At 44.8% G+C, this 21,374-nt stretch overlaps 1 protein-coding gene across 5 annotated transcripts; it reads right to left on the bottom strand.

Annotated features, from left to right (window-relative positions):
• Positions 1-7,825: 7,825 nt before the first annotated feature.
• elmod3 (ELMO/CED-12 domain containing 3) lies at positions 7,826-21,086 on the bottom strand. Of its 5 annotated transcripts, none has more exons than XM_035380305.1 (14): positions 20,999-21,085; positions 19,437-19,662; positions 18,754-19,334; positions 17,666-18,566; positions 17,379-17,450; positions 17,118-17,187; positions 16,164-16,226; positions 15,565-15,653; positions 15,338-15,461; positions 14,817-14,939; positions 14,238-14,368; positions 13,908-13,984; positions 13,336-13,463; positions 7,826-12,765 (listed from the first exon to the last, which is right to left on the bottom strand). In XM_035380305.1, the coding sequence occupies exons 4-14, from the start codon at positions 17,843-17,845 to the stop codon at positions 12,524-12,526; spliced, it is 1,299 nt and encodes a 432-aa protein (XP_035236196.1). In that variant the 5' UTR covers positions 17,846-18,566; positions 18,754-19,334; positions 19,437-19,662; positions 20,999-21,085; the 3' UTR covers positions 7,826-12,523. The 5 variants fall into 5 exon arrangements, with proteins under 5 accessions (XP_035236196.1, XP_035236197.1, XP_035236200.1 ...); XM_035380306.1 differs by having other exon boundaries at positions 12,524-12,765; positions 19,437-19,521; positions 20,999-21,086; XM_035380309.1 differs by having other exon boundaries at positions 12,524-12,765; positions 17,666-17,737.
• Between the last annotated feature and the right edge of the window lie 288 nt (positions 21,087-21,374).

The raw sequence follows: 21,374 nt of genomic DNA, 5'->3' as shown, positions 1-21,374 counted from the left end.
ACAGCACAACAGACATTTTTAAAAATCACTTAACTTCCTTCATCTGGCAGACAGTAAAGAGGAGAGTTCCTGAACCATGTTGATCTAATGGAGACACAGTTTTAGGACTGGACTGATTTCCCTCTCATCTGTACTAAAACAGGTGGCTATTTTGGGACAGACTTTAATGCAATGGTCTTATATACTGGAGTCATGTCAACTGCAGGAAGATTCTGCTATTTTTTTATTTACGGATCATGCTGCACACAATATGCAAGAACAGCAAGGCAACTTGTGCCACAATAAGATGCTCCTCTGCTTCACCCAAATTGCACCCTGTAAACACAACTTGCAATCCCCCCTCATTGCAGGCAGCAAAGGAGCAGTCCCGGGAACAGAGACTGCAGACCTCTTTTTTGGGTGGTGTGAGAGAACACTGAGATCAGTGGCTTTAGTTCCAGAAGGACCCCCAGGTACATGTGGAAGTAGATTTCCTCTGAAATAAACCATTGGCTTGCTCTCTCTCAATTAATTTTTGCTTTCGTTATGCAAAACCGTTTTGGTCCTGCTCCAAATATGCCATGCTGTGACATGGCAGCGATCGGGGGAAACATTCTTCCTGTTTTTTTTGTGTCTTTTCACAGCACTTTTTGAGAGACAGAGAGAGAGAGAGCGAGTGAGAAAGAGAGGGAGAAATAAATGAAAAATGCCAATGAAAAATTGAATGCCTCAAGGCCTCCGAAGTAAGAAGCATTCCAAGGCACAATTCCATTCAGCGCATTAGAATTCAGTCAGAGCAGAGAACGGAGACTGCCATCCAGCCTCATTGTTGCTGTGTTTAAAAAGTCACTTTCTGTAAGGCAAACAAGCTTGCGCAGCTGAAAATAATATGCTGTGGGCCTGCGTTATGTTTCTAATCAGTGATGTTATGTGGTGTGGATCTTACCATTCATTTATTTTCCTCTGGACTCCCTCCAAGTCAATTCATTTTTCTGTTTTTTTTCTTCAGTGTTTGACATGTTGACCACTTAATGAAATATAAGCATTTCAAGCACGCCATTAGCACCATAGCCATTAACCCCCCCCCCCCCACATGCCGCATGGGAATTGTGCATGGTGAGTACGTCACGTTCCACATTATATGAAAGGATAGCATGTGATTGGTTGTCTGCTGAGCCAGGTTCAGGTTCTAGAACTTTCCATTCAGAATGACTATGAGAATGAAGCCAATGTAATCCAACCACAAACCCAGCCTGAATGTGTAACCCATTCTTAAATTGTGCCGTCATGTTCATGTACTTCAGTGGATAATTATTTTCACTGTTGGAACAGAATATAGATTTGGAGTGAAACATAACATTAATACTACTGCAAAAGGTTTTCGGGAACAACAGCTATTAAGAATTTTTTAAGGAAAAAAGTTTTTTTTTCTTCTTTCTTGGAGGTAGTCATCACAAGGGAGACCGTGGAATGTAAGACACTGGGTAAGAGGCACTGACAGACACACCTCCATTAGATATTGGGAGTAGGACAGATTGCCTCGCATCTCCTAATACATTTACCTGTGGTGATTTATAGCTTTCATAATGAGAGGCTCCATTGAGAATAACAAGCAGCGACCTGTCTGCCCTATTGCAGCATATTGAAAGAGCTGCCAGACATCTAAAGAGGGCCCAAACCAGATGCTAGATTGTCGGCAGATGTCTTTCTGCTAAGCTAATTTTGTGCGTTTTTATATTCCAAGCGCTGGCTTGCCGTAAGCACTGGCCGGGGAATCACTTCTTAATGGACGGCGGCCAATATGAAAGATATGTGCCTGTGCTGCTGGAACAGTGCGCCTGCAGAATCAGCTATCGGGTTCATAGCACTGAGAGATGAGTAATGCATTACTCATATGGAATAACAATACCGCCATGGCATTGCAGGATAAACCTATAAATTTTTAAACTTTTGCAGGACGCATCCAAGTTTGATTCAGACTTTCCATATTTCCTACAATTGAAGTTACATTTGAATACATTTGATACGAAGCGATTATACACTAGAGATTTCTCTTTTAATGCTACCATCTGTTTACTACGTAAACTATCACTGGGCAGTTTTGGAGAAAAATGTTATTTCTGTGCCTTAGTGCAAAGATGCAGAGTAAATGGCTGCTGTCCTGACCTGGCTGGGTATATACAGTACAGTACAGCGTATGATGCATTTCCATTCTTTTTTTTTTTGTTCTTGCCTGAGCTCTTGTTGTGAAAATACCACAGACAGTACATCTCAATTAATATTTAAAGACTTCCAATAACTGTAAGTCGTTTCCATCTTCATCAGCCCAGAAAGTTGGAGTAATACGATAAAACTGACTCATTGCTTGAGTTTTCCAGCTGGTAGAAATCTCACACTGGAGACTTCGGGAAACTGGCGGGAAAATTGGTCTTGCGTCGGGCGGAGAATCACTTCTTCGCTCTCACAGCTACAGTTTTTATATGTGCCTAAATACACACACAGAACTGAATAGATTTACCATCCCCAGGGTTTGAAATGAATGGTTCAGCAGTGCTCCTGCTACTCTGGCCTTAGCCTCATGGGGTCCTGAACCAATAAGATTTAATTCATTGGATTTATCCGGAAGTGGAAAATCCAGGTTCAGAAAGTAAAAGTTCTCCGCAGCATTTTGTTCCAATCGCCCAGATTTTCTATTTAGCGTAATTCTTCAGCCAGGGGGTAGAACTAATTAGTAAAATTAGCTGGCTGAGTTCATGCATGGAAAAACCACATGGCAGGACTTTTACTTTCTGACACCTGGACTTTCCACATCTGGATAAATCCAATGGAATTACATGTGAAGTCAACTTAACTTTATTTATAAAGCATATTTAGAAACAACTGACGTCAACCAAAGCGCTACATGGCTATCTGAGCCAATACAGAACAGAATGGTAAAAGCTACCAGGGATGCTCAGTTGAGCATGAGATGATGGAACAGGGATGGTGTTGAGCATGAGCAGAATCTGATACCTCAAAGCACTGTCATGCAACTCAAGAGCTGATGTGTGATTAGGAGATTGTATGGTATTCAGCAGTCCAGTTACTCCAAAGCTGAATTTTACAAGTGGCACAAAAGCTCCAGATAGATCACAGGCATTAATGGTTACCCAGAGGCTTCTCGGTTGAGAAGTGAGACCACAAACCTCCCGCTTTGCGTAACAGTAGGACCAGGCAATTATGCTTTTAGTTAACGCTCATACAGGTTTCACATTCCTCTGATGTAGAAGTACCACTTAGGACACAGAGGTAAAAAATAATGTCTGTGTTACCATTCACTCCAAGCTAAAAACAATATCCAGCCTGAAACACGAAAGATTTAAACCATCTAAGGCCAAGGCCAGGGCCAGGAGAAGAGAACAAGGAGGCAGAGTGTTCTCCTCACTGAACCCACCAACCCTAGCCTCACAAGGCTTCAACTAGACCACCCCGAATGCGGACTTGCGTAATGTACGCATGTCCTCATTTCCGACTGTGCTCTCTCTCCGCTCCTTACGGACACCAAAGGCTTAACCCAAAATCAACAACTGATATGGAAACCGAAATAAATGCAGCAAGTCGTGGCTTTTCATCTTACCTGTACTGTTGTGTTTAGGCTCTCCAAAACAGATCCCTACTTTCTATAGCTGCCAGAGTAGGACCAAATGTTATCTGCTAAAAGTTGAATTAACACTGTTAAAGTTGAATGAACACTGGACATTTTACTGTGTAGGTACATAATTGCCAAACATATATATGTATATTTCAAATGCAGTATAATTTCCACTGGAAGGTGTACATTTCAACAACAGACGAAAAAGGACTCTTAGTGGAATATTACTTTTCATGTATTTTACAGTATGGCATCTGCTTTAAGCATTTCTGACACAAGTCGGCCAGTGTATTTAAAACCAGTATTCCCAGGAAACAAAGCCTCTTTCTCAAATACAGAAATGCTCAAAGAAGCTGCTGGAACATGTGTCTGAATCCTGCATTTCAGATTTTCCAGTCCTCTCGGCAGAATGGTTAAGTGCTGACTTTTTAAATCAAAACTCCATTCAGTCATGCCAGAGATATCAATAGAAAATACAGTAGGTTAAAAAGAAATTGAATTATATTCAGGTGATATTTGGGTTTATTTCAGGTTATCTTAAGCTTATTATGATTAATTCTTATTTGATGTTAGGTCTGGAGAATTAAGCCCTTTGAATCTTTTCATGCCGCCTATTGTGGGGTAACCTCTTACAATCAAATGTGGCATGCCGATTTTTAAACGTTTCATTCCTGGCAGGACATATGCGAGAATAATTATTTCCATTTTTCATACTTGTGAGTATGGAGTCCTGTAGATTAGACAGGCGGCAGTAAGACGTGTTTCCTTTTAGGGGTCGGATGGAGAACTGCTGTTATGTTCATTAGCTGACTGCAGCACATTTCACCCGATTGCGGCATATTCACTGGACTCCTCCTTCTCCCACACCAGACATATCGGTTCCTCCTGTCACGTCACAGCAACTGATTCAGAAATTCCAGGAAGGGCCAACCGCAACAGTGGGCGACAGTGCCCAGCTGCAGCTCATCATGAGCACCTACGTGGTCTTGGATCGGGGGGGGGGGGGGGGGGCTGTGGGGGGTTTGCGGGGGGGTGTTGTTTCACAAGCCATTGTCTCCCTGCCAGCACAGCAGGATTTCATTTAAAACTCTGTGATTCAGCAGTATGGAGTCAAAGGGAGGAGCCTGGTAGGCCTCCAAAGATATATGTCAAAGCTGGGATATTATGGGTCGTTATAATTGTTTATCGCTACATTTTTTACTCTAGGTGAAAGGAAAGATGAATTGTGTTTTAACCACTACTGTTCTAAAAGCCAATGTAAATATAGCGTACACCACATGGGTGTTAAACATGTGACAAATTCACATCGCAAAAATATGTTCCTATAAAAGCAGTATAATAATATAATTTATCGTTCCTAAAATAAAAAAACAGATGTGACTGAGCCAATAAAATGGTATGCATATATTGTATTAGTTACAATACCACTTTGCTGTATCATGCTAAAGATAGTGTAGACATATTCATGAAGAAATGTTAGATCACAGATTTTTTGAAAATCAGACTGGATTTTTTTTACAGAATTTTATTGAAAAGGAGAAGAGGATGCATCATCAAAAAATATGCTGAATACCAACTCACGTTTTTGTGTGGGTGATTCCTCTGAAAAGTGAGTACTGATTATAATAGGGAAAGAATGCATCTCACAAAAACTTTCAGAATTTGACACTACCATCTTTGTCATGTTATCACCCTTTCTGAAACATTCTCCAGTCAACAGATATGACCCTTATCTGGCTTTATCAAGTGACAACCAGCACCTCCATCAGAAATAAGTTCATTTAGTACATTAAGTAGATAGTATATAGTATAGCTAGAACCACATAGCCCTGTTGGCCTTAAGGACCACAGAGAGTGTAAACTTCAAATATCAAACATGTTGGCTTGGTATGCTCATTATCTGGGACCAGGGGGAAAAGCATACTGTCAAATTAAGGACACATAGTCGGCAACACAGAAGAAAAAAATTTATGAAAAATATCCAATAAGCTACAATGGTCATGTCAAATACTCTTTAGTGTAAATATAATTATTGTGAGACGCCAAGGGACATTGACCTGGTTTATCAAGTTAACAATGTTTTGATTACATTATGATAATAATAATTGCATTTTGTTATCTGAACATATGGCAATGTAAATATAAACGCTGTAAATGCAATGTTTATAAATACATTTGAACTCATTTGTTCCGAACCTTCAAGTGGCCCGGCTCAGAGTCGGATAGCTTCAATGAGGATCGTTTTCAAGAGGACAGTATCTAACATTGCCTAAAGATGTAGGGTGTAGGCTGTAATGCAAGCTACTTGTCCTCTCGCAGTGCAAGAGGATACTGGTCAACCAGTCGCTGTATACAGATCAGATACAGATGCCACCTGCCCGTGCTAAAGTCCTCCCGACTCAGAGACTGGTCAGCTGGTGGATTCGACTGTTGAGTCCGATCACAGCATTCCGTGGTAGCTGGTACTGCTAGCCATAGCTCTTCCAGACTGACCGACGACGTTTCTTATAGAAATATGGAATTTAGAATGAGTTTTTTTGGAGATTGCACTTGTTGTTTATAAGATGACAAATAAAGGCTAAAAGTGGAAAACGTCAGGTTACGACTGAATTTTCGCCAGTTGTGAGGGCTCAGCGAATGAGCACGTGCAACTACAGTGACTGTAATTACGTCTTCAGGTGATCTTCCTTCCACTCAGTGCATTTAATGTTTGGCAGACTGGGAGCATGTTGTTGTGCTGCCGTAGTGCTCTGTTGTGCATAGAAATAGTCACTGATCTGAAGCTCTGATCGAAAAGGCTCAGCTAACCTAGTAATAAAAACTATCCGGATTTGTATAGACTTGCACTTTGACTGAACTTTTAGTGACGCTGTTGCGTTGGCAGATGAATCCAGTTACAGGTGAGCTACTCTCAGAGTGAGATCATTCTGTTCATACGAGTGGGCCAGGTATTCTTGTCTGCGTTGATGCAGCGCGTGAAACTCCGGTAGCCCATAAATCAAAGATAATTCTAAAATAACACATTACAAACAAACGCGGGGTTCATATAGCCTACGGAAAACTAAATGTGCTAAAACCTCAATTCCAAATTAAAGGCTGTAAAAGTTTTTCTATCAATAGGCATGAAACATGACCACGGTGAAAACCGACTGTTCTTCTGATTAAATGTTTCGAAAACAGCTCTTAAAGAGGTTCGCAAGTACTGTATTTCCTAATTAGGACCCTTCTTTAAAATGCCTTCTAAACGCATTAATACCAGCTGATGCCAGTGGTTATCGTATTAACTATCTTTTATTTTGGTTATATGAAATATTGTTATGCATGCGCCTTTAAATTGGAAACGGCTACACTTGTTAAAGAGCGCTCTCTTGCGGCGATAATGAAAACATGCCACAGGCTCTTCTCTGAAAATACATGCATACACCCAGGATATTCAAAAAAATGTATCTGAATGTATCTGAATGCAACTCCAAATACACTTGAATGACTTGATGTTTGTAAGCTAAACATTCGATTAACGGTCGACTCAGATAACCGTGAATTTACTGCATTGTTACATAGCACAGTATTGCTTGCTTTTCGAGCAACAGACGTTAAGCACACTCGCGGAGCAACAGAGTTAACGAGACCGCAGGTGATTGAAGATTGGGTAAGCCCAAAGTGACAGTTAGCATACGGCGTTCTTTATGCCGACCCCTGTCAACTTTCAACTGAACTGTTTGCCTGAGACGGGTGTGGAGTTCTGCCAGGGGTTAGCCTATCTCGAGTTGTCCTCCCCAAATAGGGATTGGAATATACCGACCGTAGGGGACTGTCTAATTTCAGAAAATTTATTAAATAGAAGGAACAAGAGAAAACATTGAACTTCCTTAGTCTTTCACTGATTTAGTCTCTGGGGATTGAAAATACCTCTGAATTTATGATGCATAACCACTATATTGTATTTAACATTTTACTAGTGCATGTTAAGTTACAACTACTTTTATTTAGAGTAAACCCTTTTTATCAAATTCAGATAATACAAATAAATAATTTGGTTTTTTAACAATTTTTGTTATATAAAAAGACTAAATTCAGGGACTGTGGGGTGTGTTGAGTGGCCGTATGTGCATAAGAATAAGTACTGGAACTATACAACAACTGTTGTACTCCTATATGATTTACATTTTTTTTCTTAAACTATGAGACAGACTTGCAGTAGAAAGCCAAACAGAATGCTTTTTAAATGGCATTTATTAATGTTTCTCCATACAATACATTACTGTACAACCGTATATATTTTCTGGAATAACTTTCATTATAAAATAGGGTTTCTACAATCCGGATACATTAAATGCTCTGGGGGACAAACAACAGAAAGGATAAATGATAAAAGAATTTGAAACAAAGAGCAAGAAAGTGGGGGAAGAGATTTGTTTTCATTTTAAAGGGCATCTTCACCAAAAAGGAGTTTATATGTTATTCCCTAACAGATCTCAATGTGGCTTCTGCTATAACCATTAAAAGCACAGGCTAGATTTATTTCAGCCCTGACATTAGCAAGGGACATCATCCTTCTCTAACCCTTTTGTGTTTTACAAGAGCAAAGACGGGTAACTGTCCCAAACATTCACATGCTTTATTTTCATTAGAAACATCAATATAGTCTTACATTTTTAGGTTGTTGAGACCAAGTGAACTTTCACCCGATTGCGGCAGATATTGGTCTCAATTTGTTCCTATGCCCCTGCAGTACCTAAATTGCACTGTGAAGCTGATTAATTTGCTTCTGCTTGTTTGCGCAATGCAAGTGCTCTGCTAAAAGGGAGACAAACCAGTGTAGTGCTCAAACTAGTCGGCTACAGGTCAGTGTATGGAGACCGTATTTACACACTTCAAGAACGTACTGTAAGCACACAAGTGTGTTTGTGTTTTTAATGAGCAAGCAACAGTGCAATATGCAAATTTAGAAATGGTAAGGAGTAACATATTAAACCTCAAAATATATATAGTGGTGATACCCTTTAAATCAGCAACCAGGAATTCAGAAAGCCACTCTCTTCAGATACCGGACTAACTTTGTCTGGTCCTATTGGCCTTTCTTTCCTCATCTAGAGAAGACAGAGGTGCAGAGGATCAAAGTGAGAAATTTAAGTCAGGTTTTTGCAGTTTGCGACACATCTCCACTCAGGCACAGACATTCTTTTTCGGTCCAAAAAATAAACATCAAGCAATCTAATTATTGTGCCATTGAAGTTCAGAACCCTGAGGGAAATTGGGCTTTTCGAAAAAAATTCTCATCCTTGTAAAAAAGAGAGAATTAACTATATTAAAGCAAATGCACTCTGCCACAAGAAAAACAGCCTATTTTATTTGATTTTGTTCTATTTCTTTATTTGCTAAGATTGTAATAAAGTCCTTTACGCAAGGCGCCAATTAAGCAGATTTATAGCAATGTCTGTCTGAGCGTGCAAGCCTGTATAATGTTCACACGGTGACTTTTACATGTATATTCGTTACCATGTCCCTCTAAAAATATTTTTTTGTGTGGAATACACATTACATTTCCAGGGTAAATATATGAGTAAGGGAGATAAGATACGGTTTGTGCTACATCCTCAGTGAAAATAGTCAGTTATTGATCCAATCACTGATGTTTCGACAAATACTAAAATGAAGGGAGACTGATTCGGCTTAAGTCTGAGGTAAGCGATTTACTTCAGTATAATGCCCAGGTAACAATCATACCGTTACAATCAATATTTATTCTCTATGTACAAACCTCCACATATTTTCACTTAAGCCAAGTCGTCTCCCAAAAGAAAAGAAAAAATTATGCATGTATATAATTATTTGGGTTGGGGAAGTACTCACTAATTCAGAAAAGCAGGTGGGTGGGGGAGAAGCAAAAAAAAAAAAAAAAAAAAAGTCCCTTCAGTCTCGTTACTGAAAATGGGAGCTCAGAGGACCTGTCAGTTTTTTGGCGGTTCTTTACTCCATGCAGGTGAGCTACAACACAACACAGAGAAGACGACAACAGCTTGCCCCCTAACAACACTCCTAGGCACTGTCAACATTCCACACCAGGGCAACGAAAGCATCCACATCTAACCGAAAAATGGAATAGGCTATCAGTACGTTTCCTTTTGAATATCCTTAGCAAATGTGAACAAAACTCTTTGTCCCAAATAAAACTAGCATTCCCTAGTGAGGTGATAAAAGTTCCGTCAACAGAAGTGTAACTGCTCCAAGGTGTTTATAGTACTGTAAGCTAATGTCTATGCTCTGCAAGCAGGATGGGTTCCTCCTGCACCTCCACCTTAGATCTCCTGAGTTTAGGCCTTGCGCAGAAAGCAGACAGCTATCTCAGTGAGCCATCCTGATCAATACCAGTGAAGCCATCTCCTCAATATAAAACAAAATGGAACAGTGGGGATCTGTGACTTAACCATCTCTCGTTAGCAACCGATCTGGGCCTTCTTTCACAACAAACAAAAAAAAACTAACCAGTGAAGATAAGCTTGAAGAAAAACGATAGTCAATGTGATCTATCCAGCTTTTACCTACTCTCCAATACGCTGCTAATGTGTAACCTGTGGAAAGGGGGGGGGGAAATAGTCAAACGTATTCAGTTGCAAGCTCCACATTTACACTAAAGACTGGAACAGAGTAGACGTGACCATTTCAATCATAGTACAAGCTTCACAAGGGAAAGAAACACCAACAATATTAGATGCTACAATTCTAGTGCTACCCGACATGCTACTGAGAAATGGCTGAAGTATCTACCCTGCTGTGAGACAAGTCTACAGGGAGTACCGGAATCTAGTAACGAAATACCTCGACCGTGGTCCACAACTTCACCTGCAACAATATACAGAGTAGACTATTATATATGGATTGTTTTCCCTGTCGTAAAACACACACGCGCACACACAAACTGGTACAAAGCTTACCGATTTTTCCCTCACCCAGCATGCACCTCTCTCTCAGTTCTCCTTGGAGCTTCCCAAGGCCTGTAAAGGCACCCAGCATTACTGTGGTCATCACTTCCATCAAAAGTATAATTTCACCCCCCCCGCCCCGCGATACTAACTCACACCGCACGCCGCATGTTCGTCACAACGAAAGACTCTCTCATTGCTGAAATGCACTCAGAAAGTTCATTTCGCATTTTATAATTCCCGCTACACTAGTGCACTTTTGCTTCGGCAGTCAAAATCGCAGGAAATACTGTCCACGGCGGGGGAAGAAGCAAACGGGCGCTATCGCTTTAAAGAGATCCCGCGGCGGTCCTCCGGTCAACTTTGGTTCAAGCGCCCGCCGTTTCTCTCACCGTGGCGACCTCGGACAAACCCGGGACGCGACAGATGACCACAGAAACCCCACCTTCATTCAGACTAAAGTGACATCTTTCAAGTGCCATTTCTTTCTCGTGTAAGGTACTCTCTTGCGAAGGACTTAAAATAGTTTTTAAATTATTCAAAAATATATCCCCAAAAAATTGGGAGCTCTGATCACGTTTAAGCGGCACTGGAGAAAACTCCCAGGAAAAAGAGGATCTACACAAACGCACGTTTTTGTTTTTTTTTCCTGCTGATCTCAGTGAGCAACCTAAACCCTAGACTTATATTGGACAGAGTACATCCTGTTTATAGTGTTGAAGGGTTTAATATCCAATATAGAGAGCTATGTATGCTTGGAAGGCAGATTTAAAAGGAAAGAGTCGCAGCTGAATCAGTCTAATTAAAACGGAAGCCTCCACACCCTGAAGGAGGCCTTGTTTTAACGGTTCATCAGGATGCCGCCAGTAGAGGCTCTTTGTGTTGAAAGCTTCACACTCTGAGCTTCCAAAGTTCGGCGCACGTGTGCCGTACGCACACCACCTGATTTTCCTAATTTCTTAGAGCGCAGGTTTAGGACTCCCCCCTCAGTTATCCGACATCCACATGGCCAAAACCCACTCTAGGTCAGAGCCCCCCGCCCCCACAGCCATCGAATCACACTTCTACAGTCTTCAGAAGTTTGACCTGAAGTCAGCTGCTCCATCAGACAAATCATGGCCTTTGTTCTGTACGTCTTATTGTGTTTTTTATGATTATCTCCCCTTTCCAAGGCCTGTGGCGCGGCACTGTGAATTCCACATTTTCTCTCGGGTACAGCTACACCCAGGGTCAGGGGGTTTTTCTGGAGATATTAAAATAGGCACATCCAAACTAAGGCCCAGGGGGGCTGAATTTGGCCCACGGCAACCCTTGGAAGGGGAACAATCTTGTCATTAGATTCTGACGTAAATAGTGTGCTCTGTGCCGTGTTTTGGCTTTTAACACATGCTGGGAGAAAAAGCAGTCAGAATATCGGCCTCTTTTGTTCAAGACTATGGAAGGAAAGGCATTATTATGTCATACAAATTTGACAGGAGCACACAGTAAAATGTTCAGTGTTAAATCAACTCTTACAGAGCACATGTGGTCCCTTGGACTCATATTTACTCCGTTAAGAGTTGAATTAACACTTGAGGTTTTACTGTGCACAGATGACATAAAAAGACAAACTTCTGCACGTATTGCTCAGAAGCCGGCACACATTTTACTGAAGAGGTTTGAACGTGTAGTCTGATTGGACAGCTAGGTGGGGGGAGGCGGGGCCATAGCCCTGAACTGTGGGTGGTGGACCTGCAGGGAGTTTTCCAGGTGCTGCAGAACGGGGCGTGTTCACTGATGGAGAGATGGAGCCAGAGGGGACCAGGGTCAGGGCAAACACACAGTGCCCCCAAGCACCGACTCTGCACCAGTCTCTCAACACACCTGGGGGCTGACGTCAGGGTGTGTGGTTACCCGACCCTGGATCAGCGCTTGGGGACACTGCCTACCCCTGAGAGCCAGAGCCGTTCTTCGGGCCGGATTTACCCCCCATCCCCACCCCCCCACCCCCTCAGATCAGCCTGGCCTCCCCCTCCATCTCGGGGGGCAGCTCGCACACTCCGGTGAAATTCATCTCCTTGCCCCTGGCTGCGGCCGTCAGCCCGACCCGCGGCCCCCCGTTGCGGGGGGAGGTGTTGTGGGACGGGGTGTCGGGTGACAACCTCACCCCTCCCCCCACGCGCCGCTCGCTCAGGAACGCCTCCAGCCGCCTCAGGATCTGCTTGGGGTTCTTTTTGGCAAAGGTCTCCAATTCTGCACCAGGAGAAAGACGACAGGAAGAATTTAAGACTGCAGACAAAACGCAAGATCCGTACGACCGACTGCAGAACGGTTTGTCCAGACAAATAGTTAGTGTCACGAAAACCTCTGTTCCATGACTCACTGACTGAAGCTGTGACATGCAGCCCGTGACTAAACCCTCAGTCTGAAGCCCAGGCCAGGGACATGATGCCTGAGAGAAATTATACTGCAACTGCACTACTGAACTGAAGTGCTTTAAAGGCCCTGTGCAATTAAAGACTGTACATCAAGCCTAATTTCTTCAGTTGAGATTTTAAATGAGTTTTTTAAAATCTGGAAAACAAGTTCTTATACTGCTCACTACAAGAGGAAGATTTGACATTGGTCATTTGGAGACTGCTTATTGGGTAAATAACATGCCATTTCATATTGTAACCAATCAACAGCGTGAATATTTAAAGGGCTGCCAATCAAAAGTGAACTTCAGACTAATATCCATACACAGGTGATTCCATCTTTCAGATGGAACGACTGAACGGGGGACAAGCTCTGGAACCGTAATGTGGGGAAACTAGCAGCTACCTTTCAGCACGAATCCGGAGTCACTGATAGTCTTCTGCTGGGACTTCCACACCTGGAAGAGGTGCAGGAAAGTGGCCACGTAGAACTCGTTCAGCACCCCCACCACCTGTTGCCGTCGGTTGCACTCCCTGACAGAAAGGCAGAGAGATGGGCATCAGACAGACAAAGTGGGGTCTCCTGGCATGTTTATGCAGTTGCCCTGTACATGTTAAGTGCTCTACATCACATAACGCCATATTTAACACCAGAGTCTTGAGTCAGTGCATGGATATTGCATTATGGACAAGACAGAAAGAAATTGATTTCTCAAGATTGTAGTTTCAGTGCATTGAACTGGCAGTTGTAGACCAAGAAAGCCTTTGTCATTCGTTTTAACTTGAATAGTTCTTATAATCTGCAACAGTATGTACATATCATTGCATTCAAATTGCAATAATGACGAGGGACTAATACTAAGCGATTTTAACATGGGTGGAATCCTCCAGTAAGTGCCTATAGTCAGAAATGGAGCCTGCAGGATGGTTATTGTGTTATTTAGTCGACAGGCGTTGCGACAGGAAGGATGAGGTCACCTGGTGAGGGCTTCCTCTCTGAGCGCGTGCAGCGCAATGCGGGTGATGTTGAATGACATCACGCTGAAGGGGAAGTTCTGGAGGAAAGATTGACAGACGGGACTTCATGTAAGCACCCAGGCAGGCAACGCCCCAATCTGACTATCCCGATGTCTGTGATGCAATACAACCAGCTATGCTATACACTACTGAAGATTTCTGTTATCCTGTAATTAACCAGATAAGTATGCACTGCAGTTGAAATCTCTTAAAATAGGCAGCACACACTTAGTCAAAGAACAGTAATTGAAAGCTATTAGGAGACACTGCGGTGGTGGGGGGGTGTCGCACCTGTGTGGGATGCTGGGACAGCTTGTAGATGTCCCTGGCCAGGGGCAGCATCTCGGGGTCCATGACTAGATACAGGGTGTGCATGAGGCCCAGGAAACCGGTTCCCCTCAGGTCAGTAGCAGGGTCTGTGCCTGCAGCACAGACACACAGACACTCAGACATGCACTGAGATGAATAACTGAAAATCAAACATAACTGAAATTAACAGAAAATATAAACACGAAACTGCCAATAGCAGCAATTAAATGACCAATACATTTTATGGTATGACTGGCAGGCTATGTCAGTGGGGCAGAACTGGCCCTGTCCCATCAGGATTAGGGTGGGCTTAGGTAGGTCCACTGGATTAGTTCCCCGAAATAACTCTGCCTGGTGCCCACTGGCCCCCACTTGGCATTGGGGGCACAGCAGGGGCTCAAGAAGCACAATTAAAGATTACAAATTCAGGGATTGCTCAAAGTTCATGTGCATGTTCCGATTTACACATAAACCGTAAAGCAGCCACCGCATTATTCTGATTGGATGACTTCATTAGAGCTTTGCTTGTACCTTGCAGACGTGACCAATGAGAGCTCTTACCCTGGAAGCCCACTGTCTCCCAGTGCGGGCCGTAGCGAGGGCAGTCCGCCCTGCTGCCCGTCAGACGCTTGTAGATGGTCTGCAGGACTCGAGTGTGGACCTTCTGCCCGTTGTCCAGGGAGCCTGCAAAGCCAGGTTAATGCACTGAGAACATCCCGTCTCAGCCCCGGGCCCTGTGCCAGCGCTGGGCACCGCGCGGGTAAGCGGGGATTAGGGCTCGCCCCTGGGGGATGATCGCGGGGGAACACGTGTCGAGCGACGCCCCGGCTCTGAGAAGGGCAGCGTGTGTGTGTGTGTGTGTGTGTGTGTGTGTGTGTGTGAGTGTAGGTGTGTGTGTGTGTGAGAGTGTGTGTGTGTGTGTGTGAGAGTGTACATGTGTGTGTGTGTGTGTGTGTGAGTGTACGTGTGTGTACGTGTGTGTGGGTGTGTGAGAGTGTGTGAGTGTGTGTGTGAGAGAGTGTGAGTGTGTGAGGGAGGTGGGGGCTTGGGGGCGGGGCCGGACAGGAAGGGGCGGGGCTTACAGCGGGCGATGGCGAACACCAGGTCCCTCTCCTCCGTCAGCTCGCGGTGCAGCCGGGGCGGGCCGAACAGGAAGTGTGCGATGGCGGCCAGGCCGGTCCTGCGCAGGGTGGGCTGGATGTCCCTCTGGGCGGGAGGAAGCACAAGCGGGGGGGGGTGAACGAGCGAAACCCCCCCCCCCCCCCCCCCCAGGAGCCCTTTCTTTACGCGGTGAGGGCGGGGCGCTCACCAGCAGCTCGGACAGGTCCGTGGTCTGGAAGTGCTGCAGGGCCTCGTTGAAGGAGATGAGGGGGGTGGGAGCCGAGTCCTCAGGAAGAACTGAGACAGAGACCGAACTCAGTGCCGACACAACCGCTACCGACGGATACAAGCGCTACCAACATAGATACTAACAGCGCATGCTACCGCACTGCCCATGCACATAACACACAGCCTTACAGCACAACCTGTCTGCTTCACGAGGTTCTACTTCTGAAACGCACCACCTAACTCTACGGCAACAGCACACCCTACAGCACTGCCGACAGGCTACGCTAAGCAGTTCATGGTACAACACAAACGAAACACGCCACAGCAACAAGCACAAGCTACTGAACCACTACAGTGTACACAAACACCACATGCTGTAGCTTATTGCAACACTAACGGGCTTTCACTGTGTCAAAAACGCTCTTAATTAGCCGTCGGCAGAGCGGCTTCTGAAGCAGATAAAGGTTACCCGCGCGCTGGCGAGGGTTTGGCTAGCGGCGCTCGGTGCGCAGGGAGGGCCGCGTGCGCCCGGCTCCCCCGCGGCGGCTGCAGGGCGGGGGCCGGGGCGGATGAGCTCACCTGGCTGGATGCTCTCCAGGGCCTCCCACTGCTCCCGGGCCTGCTGCACCTCGGCGCTCTCTTCTGCAACCACAAGGAAGGGTGAGGAGAAGCTGCTCAGCCACCGGCTCATCCTGCCCTCCGAGCGGCGTCTCCGTCCGCGAGTCACGCGCTCGCCGCGCGGTTCCCTTTCCCCGCGATCCGCCGCCCTCCGCCCGCCCGCCCCCGCCCATCCCACAACCCCCCTCCCTCCCCTCTCCCACAGCCCAACGCAGCTCCCCTGTGTGCTAACCTGCTGCACAGGCTGGTAACCAAGACACACGGAGACACCTTTAGGGAGCAGGGGTGGGTGGGTGTGTGCGTGCGTGCGTCTGCACATGTGCTCTCGCTCTCTCTCCCACCAGGGGAACATTTGCTGTAATCTCGCCTTAATTATGACGCCTGCTTTCAGTGTGCGTAATGTAAACTCGCCAAACATTGTAACCACGTACAGTGACATGCATCTGAATTTAAAGACCCTGTGTGTTCACTTTTCTTTTCAAATTTTCGTTGCAAATGAAGTGTTCATTAAGCCACAAGATAAAGATGCACACTTACTGCTTTTTGAAAAAATAATAAAATGTAAATGTAAATGAATTACACAATAAACATGGTGACCAAAATCAAATCCTTCTGTAGTGGGTAGTAAAGGAACATTGCTGCTTTTAGTATGAAAAAAAAACTCTCACTTAAAATTTCAAGTTAATGAAATAGGCTAATAATATCATACTGTACTTTGATTGTTTATCTATATCTATTCATAAAAATAGCACAGGGCGCAATCAGAATTATCAAGCACTGTCATACTTTGAAAGCATATTCAGCTAATTGATTAGTTGCAGGCATGCACAGTTAATATTTTATGAGTTAAAAGAATAAAGAGAGAGAAAGTTAGTTCTGCTTTCAGTTCGGAGCGGGACGCAGTGGGGAACTTACCCTCCGTCTGCTGTAGCTCTCCTCCCGCTGAGAGAGACTGCAACAGGCCATTCTGCTTCAGAGCCGAAATCTACGCACAGAAAAAGAAGCACCAAGACATTTCATCTCAATAGAATAGCAAAAAAAAAAAAAAAACTCCCTTTGCAGCCAAAATCCCTTTGCATTTGTAGGGTCTGCTTCCAAAGTCTGTATACGGGCTATGGGGCGCATACAGCCTGGGCTGAACCTTAACCTTCTGACACACACTGCTCGCACACTCACCGGTAGAGACTTGAGCAACGAGTTGCCGTTCGCATGGTCCTTGTGGCCTTCCGGGGTCAAGCCATTCAGTCCCTGTGGGCAGTGAGAAAGATCAGAGCCCTGCGCGCACTGGGAGACCATGACTGCAACAGCCACAGCCGTTCCTGCAGCCCGCGCAGCCTGGAGTGAACCCTTAACTTCCCTTAACTGAAAATGTAAATATTATTTAAACAGACGGGAGATTCCTCTTTCCATTGTATATCTCAAGCTGCGGTTTCTCTCTCTCTCCAGACTGACCGCGTACTCACGCGCTTGTGATTGGGGCGGCCGTTGGTTAGGTCTTCCACCGGCGTGCCCTCCTGCGATAAGCCGTTCAAACCCTGCAGTTCATTGCCAGATGCCCGACGCGGGCGACAGCAATGGAACACAAATGGCTTTCTGTTATAACTGCTCCATAACAATCTCCATAGCAACATGTGCACGTCCATGTTCTGCTGTACCTAAAGAACACACCTCACAGGTAAACATAAAGGCACTGAGACAGCTTTAAGAAAGCACTTAGAAATCAGTGGTGTGTTGTTTGTACATCCAACTGAAAACTTCCTCTGAGAATCCAATGCTAAATTTTAAAAAGTATTTCAAGCTGTAATAATAATACTAATAATAATAAGAAGAACAAGAATAAACAAATTGTATTTATACAGAAATTTTCATTTTCATCTTAAACTGCGTCACAGTAACAGCATTAAAACATTCAGAAAAATGCAGGAAACTACAAGCAAACTGCTGTACATTTTAAGGGACACTGAGATTTTTATGGAAAAAAACAAAACTTTATTTACAAAAACCCACAGACACAACATGCACGTATCGATGTCGCCTTATGGCTGCACCTTATGGAGCCCGAGAGAACTGTATGTACTTGGCACGGGCAGAGTAAGGATGTAGCAGTTGCACTCTCACCTTGTGGTCTGGCACGGGTTCAGAGAGGAAGGCTAGATTATTGCTGCACAGAGGGCAAACGGTTTACCTCAGGGGCTCAGAGCAGCACAGGTGTGGAGGAAGAGCTTGGCTGCTACATTTTACTTCCTCATTTCCCCGCCTCAGCATATCGTACCATAACGGACGACTCGGTATCCAGGCTACGCGAGCTTCGCTGTGCAATCTGTTTGCTCTCATGCGTACGTGGGAGGGAGCTGAATCGGGCGCCTGCACCGGTACAGAATTACATTAACTGTGAGTCCATGAAGGCGCACAGTGAAAGTGACCTCATGACAGAGCACCAAAACGCTGCCTCCGAAGGCACGGAAGCCAGCCCGTCCCAGGTTAACCGGGACTCACAAAATTGAGCAGAAGGTTAAACCCTGGAGCTTATCCCGGGGGTCGGGGTACGTACCGCTGCGTGCGCCGCGACGACCGTGTCCCCCTCCATGGCCCGAGCCCGCGATGGCAGCTGCCTCCTAAAGCCCGCCTTCTCTGTCCGAGCCCAGGGGGCGCGCGGGCGCGTGGCAGCGCATAGCGTCCCGAGCGGGAGGGTGCGTGTCGCTCGGCGTCTCCCTCGGCCCCTCCGCTCGCAGCCTCTGTAGAGCCGGCCCTGACCCGCGGAGCTGTGAAGTGATTCTGATGGATTACGCCGCTGAGCGCTCGCTCAACATGTGCCAGTCACCTCTGAGGAGGAGGAGGCAGAGCCGGGACAGGTGCGAGAGCTGGCGTCCGCATGGCGAGCCATCCACGTCTCCGTGCCAGTGCTCTGGAGCAGTGACCAGTGCGAACCCCGGTGCCCGTTTTCACACCTGAGGCCAACAGGGCGAGAGTGCAGGCTGCCAGGGAGATAAACCGCCGCCCACCGTCCTTCTGTCCAGGCCCCTGAAGATGTGTATCAGTCTGTCATCAGAGCACGAGGTGCCAGAGAACCGCCTTCCTTTCCTCCCTCCCCGGATTCCCTGCGATGTCACTGGATTTGCTCAGCTGTGCCATCTGAGAGAAAAGGATTCTGGGTCAGGGGGCGTGTCCTTCCCGCACCGAACAAGCTCATTGCACTGGTGCCTCCGGCTGACTTCAAAATGGAGATTCACTTACACTTGCTCAGGGCCCATTTATAAATCTGCCCTCACGTTCTCCTGGTCTTACACCATGTTCCTGGAGAATTACGGTTTGTCAGCAGCTTCGTTGAAGTCCACCGCCAAGAAAATGGAGAGAAAGAGCTATGGTTATTTCAGCAGGACTGCCAACATGATGGAGCCCGACCAACAAGGAGGCAGACGTCCCAAGAAAAGGCCAGGTCAAGTTGGCCTCTTGGGGGCTTCTGCAAATGAGTTCAGGGAGAAATGAGAAATGAGAATGCACTCGATTTGAAAAACAAAAAAACAAAAAAAAAAAACACACACATTAGGAATAATAATCATTGATCGTAACACTGGGGACAGTACTAAATTAAAAGTAGGTCGCATGTTTTTTCTAATAATTTGCTGAAGCTAGCGTTAGAACGGTCAAATCATTTTTGAGCACGACAAACTGCTTGATTCTGTGCGTTTTTAGAACCTTGACGACCAAGCATATTGGGGTAGAACGGCAACCGGCCTGGTTATCAAATCTCCAACCTTCTAGTTTCAAGCTCTGCTGACTTAATCACTAACGTACACCACACTGCAGACGTATAATGATTACACAGTTCGCTCGCAAAATCGCACACAACCCTATAATACATGGTTCACCACGACAGAGGGAGAATTCATTACTTAGCACCAGCCAACAAAAAACCACTTTTGCAAGCCAATATGGCTTAGAATGTTTTAAGCATACCAGCTGCTAGCTTAAGCACACAACAATTTAAGTTTTTACTTCTACTTCGTTGTTTGAGACAAAATATTAGTAACGTTAGCTCACTTAGAATGTTAGCTCACTGTCGAACTGTCAACCATAGAAATTTTAAGGTTAACTTGCTTCAACGTTATTAAGTTACTAAACACTACTCAATACATAGACTAACGAACGTTCTACTGCAACTCAGCAAGCGGTCAAGCTAGCTTCTAAATATAACTACGCACGATCTAAATCTGTTCTAGTGTTAGATAATGACGTTAACCTCGCTGCCTAACATTAGCTAACGAACATAACGTTCGCACAAACTCGGGAGTTGTCATAAGCTAAAAAAAAAAAAAAAAAAAAAGTAACTCGCTAACTATGCTAACCAGCTAGCTAACATTAGCCAACTAACGGTTTGGAAAATGATTTTCCCCTTATAAGAGCTAGCAAGCTACATACGCTAGCGTTCCCATTTTTGCTTACGAAATACACTGAAATTAACAAATAGGTTTGTTTCAGCCTCTCCGCCGAACTCATAAATTTGCATAAACCACATATCATCTATGTAAAAATGCACATCATATGGTGTAACATTTTGACCAATTTCAGCAGCTAACTGATGTTAACAGCTAGCCGCGTAACGTTAAATCTGCACAATCTCTATGAGAGCTACTAGTACCGTTAGCTATAATGCATTTCCTTTGGTAATGTAATACTTGGCATAGATATTCCTTAGCTGTCGTCAAAGCATTTTAAAATACACTTTCCTCCACCCTTCTGAATATTTCTATTGTTAAATTTCTTATTTCTGATATTAAATCACAGATTTTTTTTACCTCAGTTTCACTCCCTCCAATCTCTGCTTCCCTTCCCCCTTCGATAGTTACAGTAATTTCCAGGGTGAGCTTGGGAGTCGTAGTTTCCTCTCTTTAAACTTCCGGATTTCTGTTACACGGTCATGCTGCGCAAAGTGTCTGCAGATTTATTGATCCAGTACTGCCTGTGAAGTAATATTTTTAAAGCTCAAACGAAAGTAAAAGATCAGTGAATTCAGGGTTAATCTACACTCTCGTTCTAGGCAAGGCTGCAATATTGCTTATTACTGAATGTTCAGAAATTAACCTACCAGGGTATCCCACACAATCAGTCACAACCATCTAACCCATTTATTCAATACGTTTTACCGAGAAAAACAGGTATTTGTCCTATTAA

This window comes from Anguilla anguilla, chromosome 10, assembly GCF_013347855.1.
Source record: "Anguilla anguilla isolate fAngAng1 chromosome 10, fAngAng1.pri, whole genome shotgun sequence".
NCBI lineage: Eukaryota > Metazoa > Chordata > Actinopteri > Anguilliformes > Anguillidae > Anguilla > Anguilla anguilla.
This window is presented reverse-complemented; position numbering and strand designations above follow the sequence as displayed.

Coding starts and splice junctions, on each gene's coding strand:
- elmod3 (XM_035380306.1), bottom strand. CDS start 17,845: ATGGACGTGCACATGTTGCTATGGAGATTGTTATGGAGCAGTTATAAC. Junction 14,940..15,337: donor GGTGTTCGCCATCGCCCGCT/GTAAGCCCCGCC, acceptor CTGGCTTTGCAG/GCTCCCTGGACAACGGGCAG. Junction 13,464..13,907: donor AGAGAGGAAGCCCTCACCAG/GTGACCTCATCC, acceptor CCTTTCTGTCAG/GGAGTGCAACCGACGGCAAC.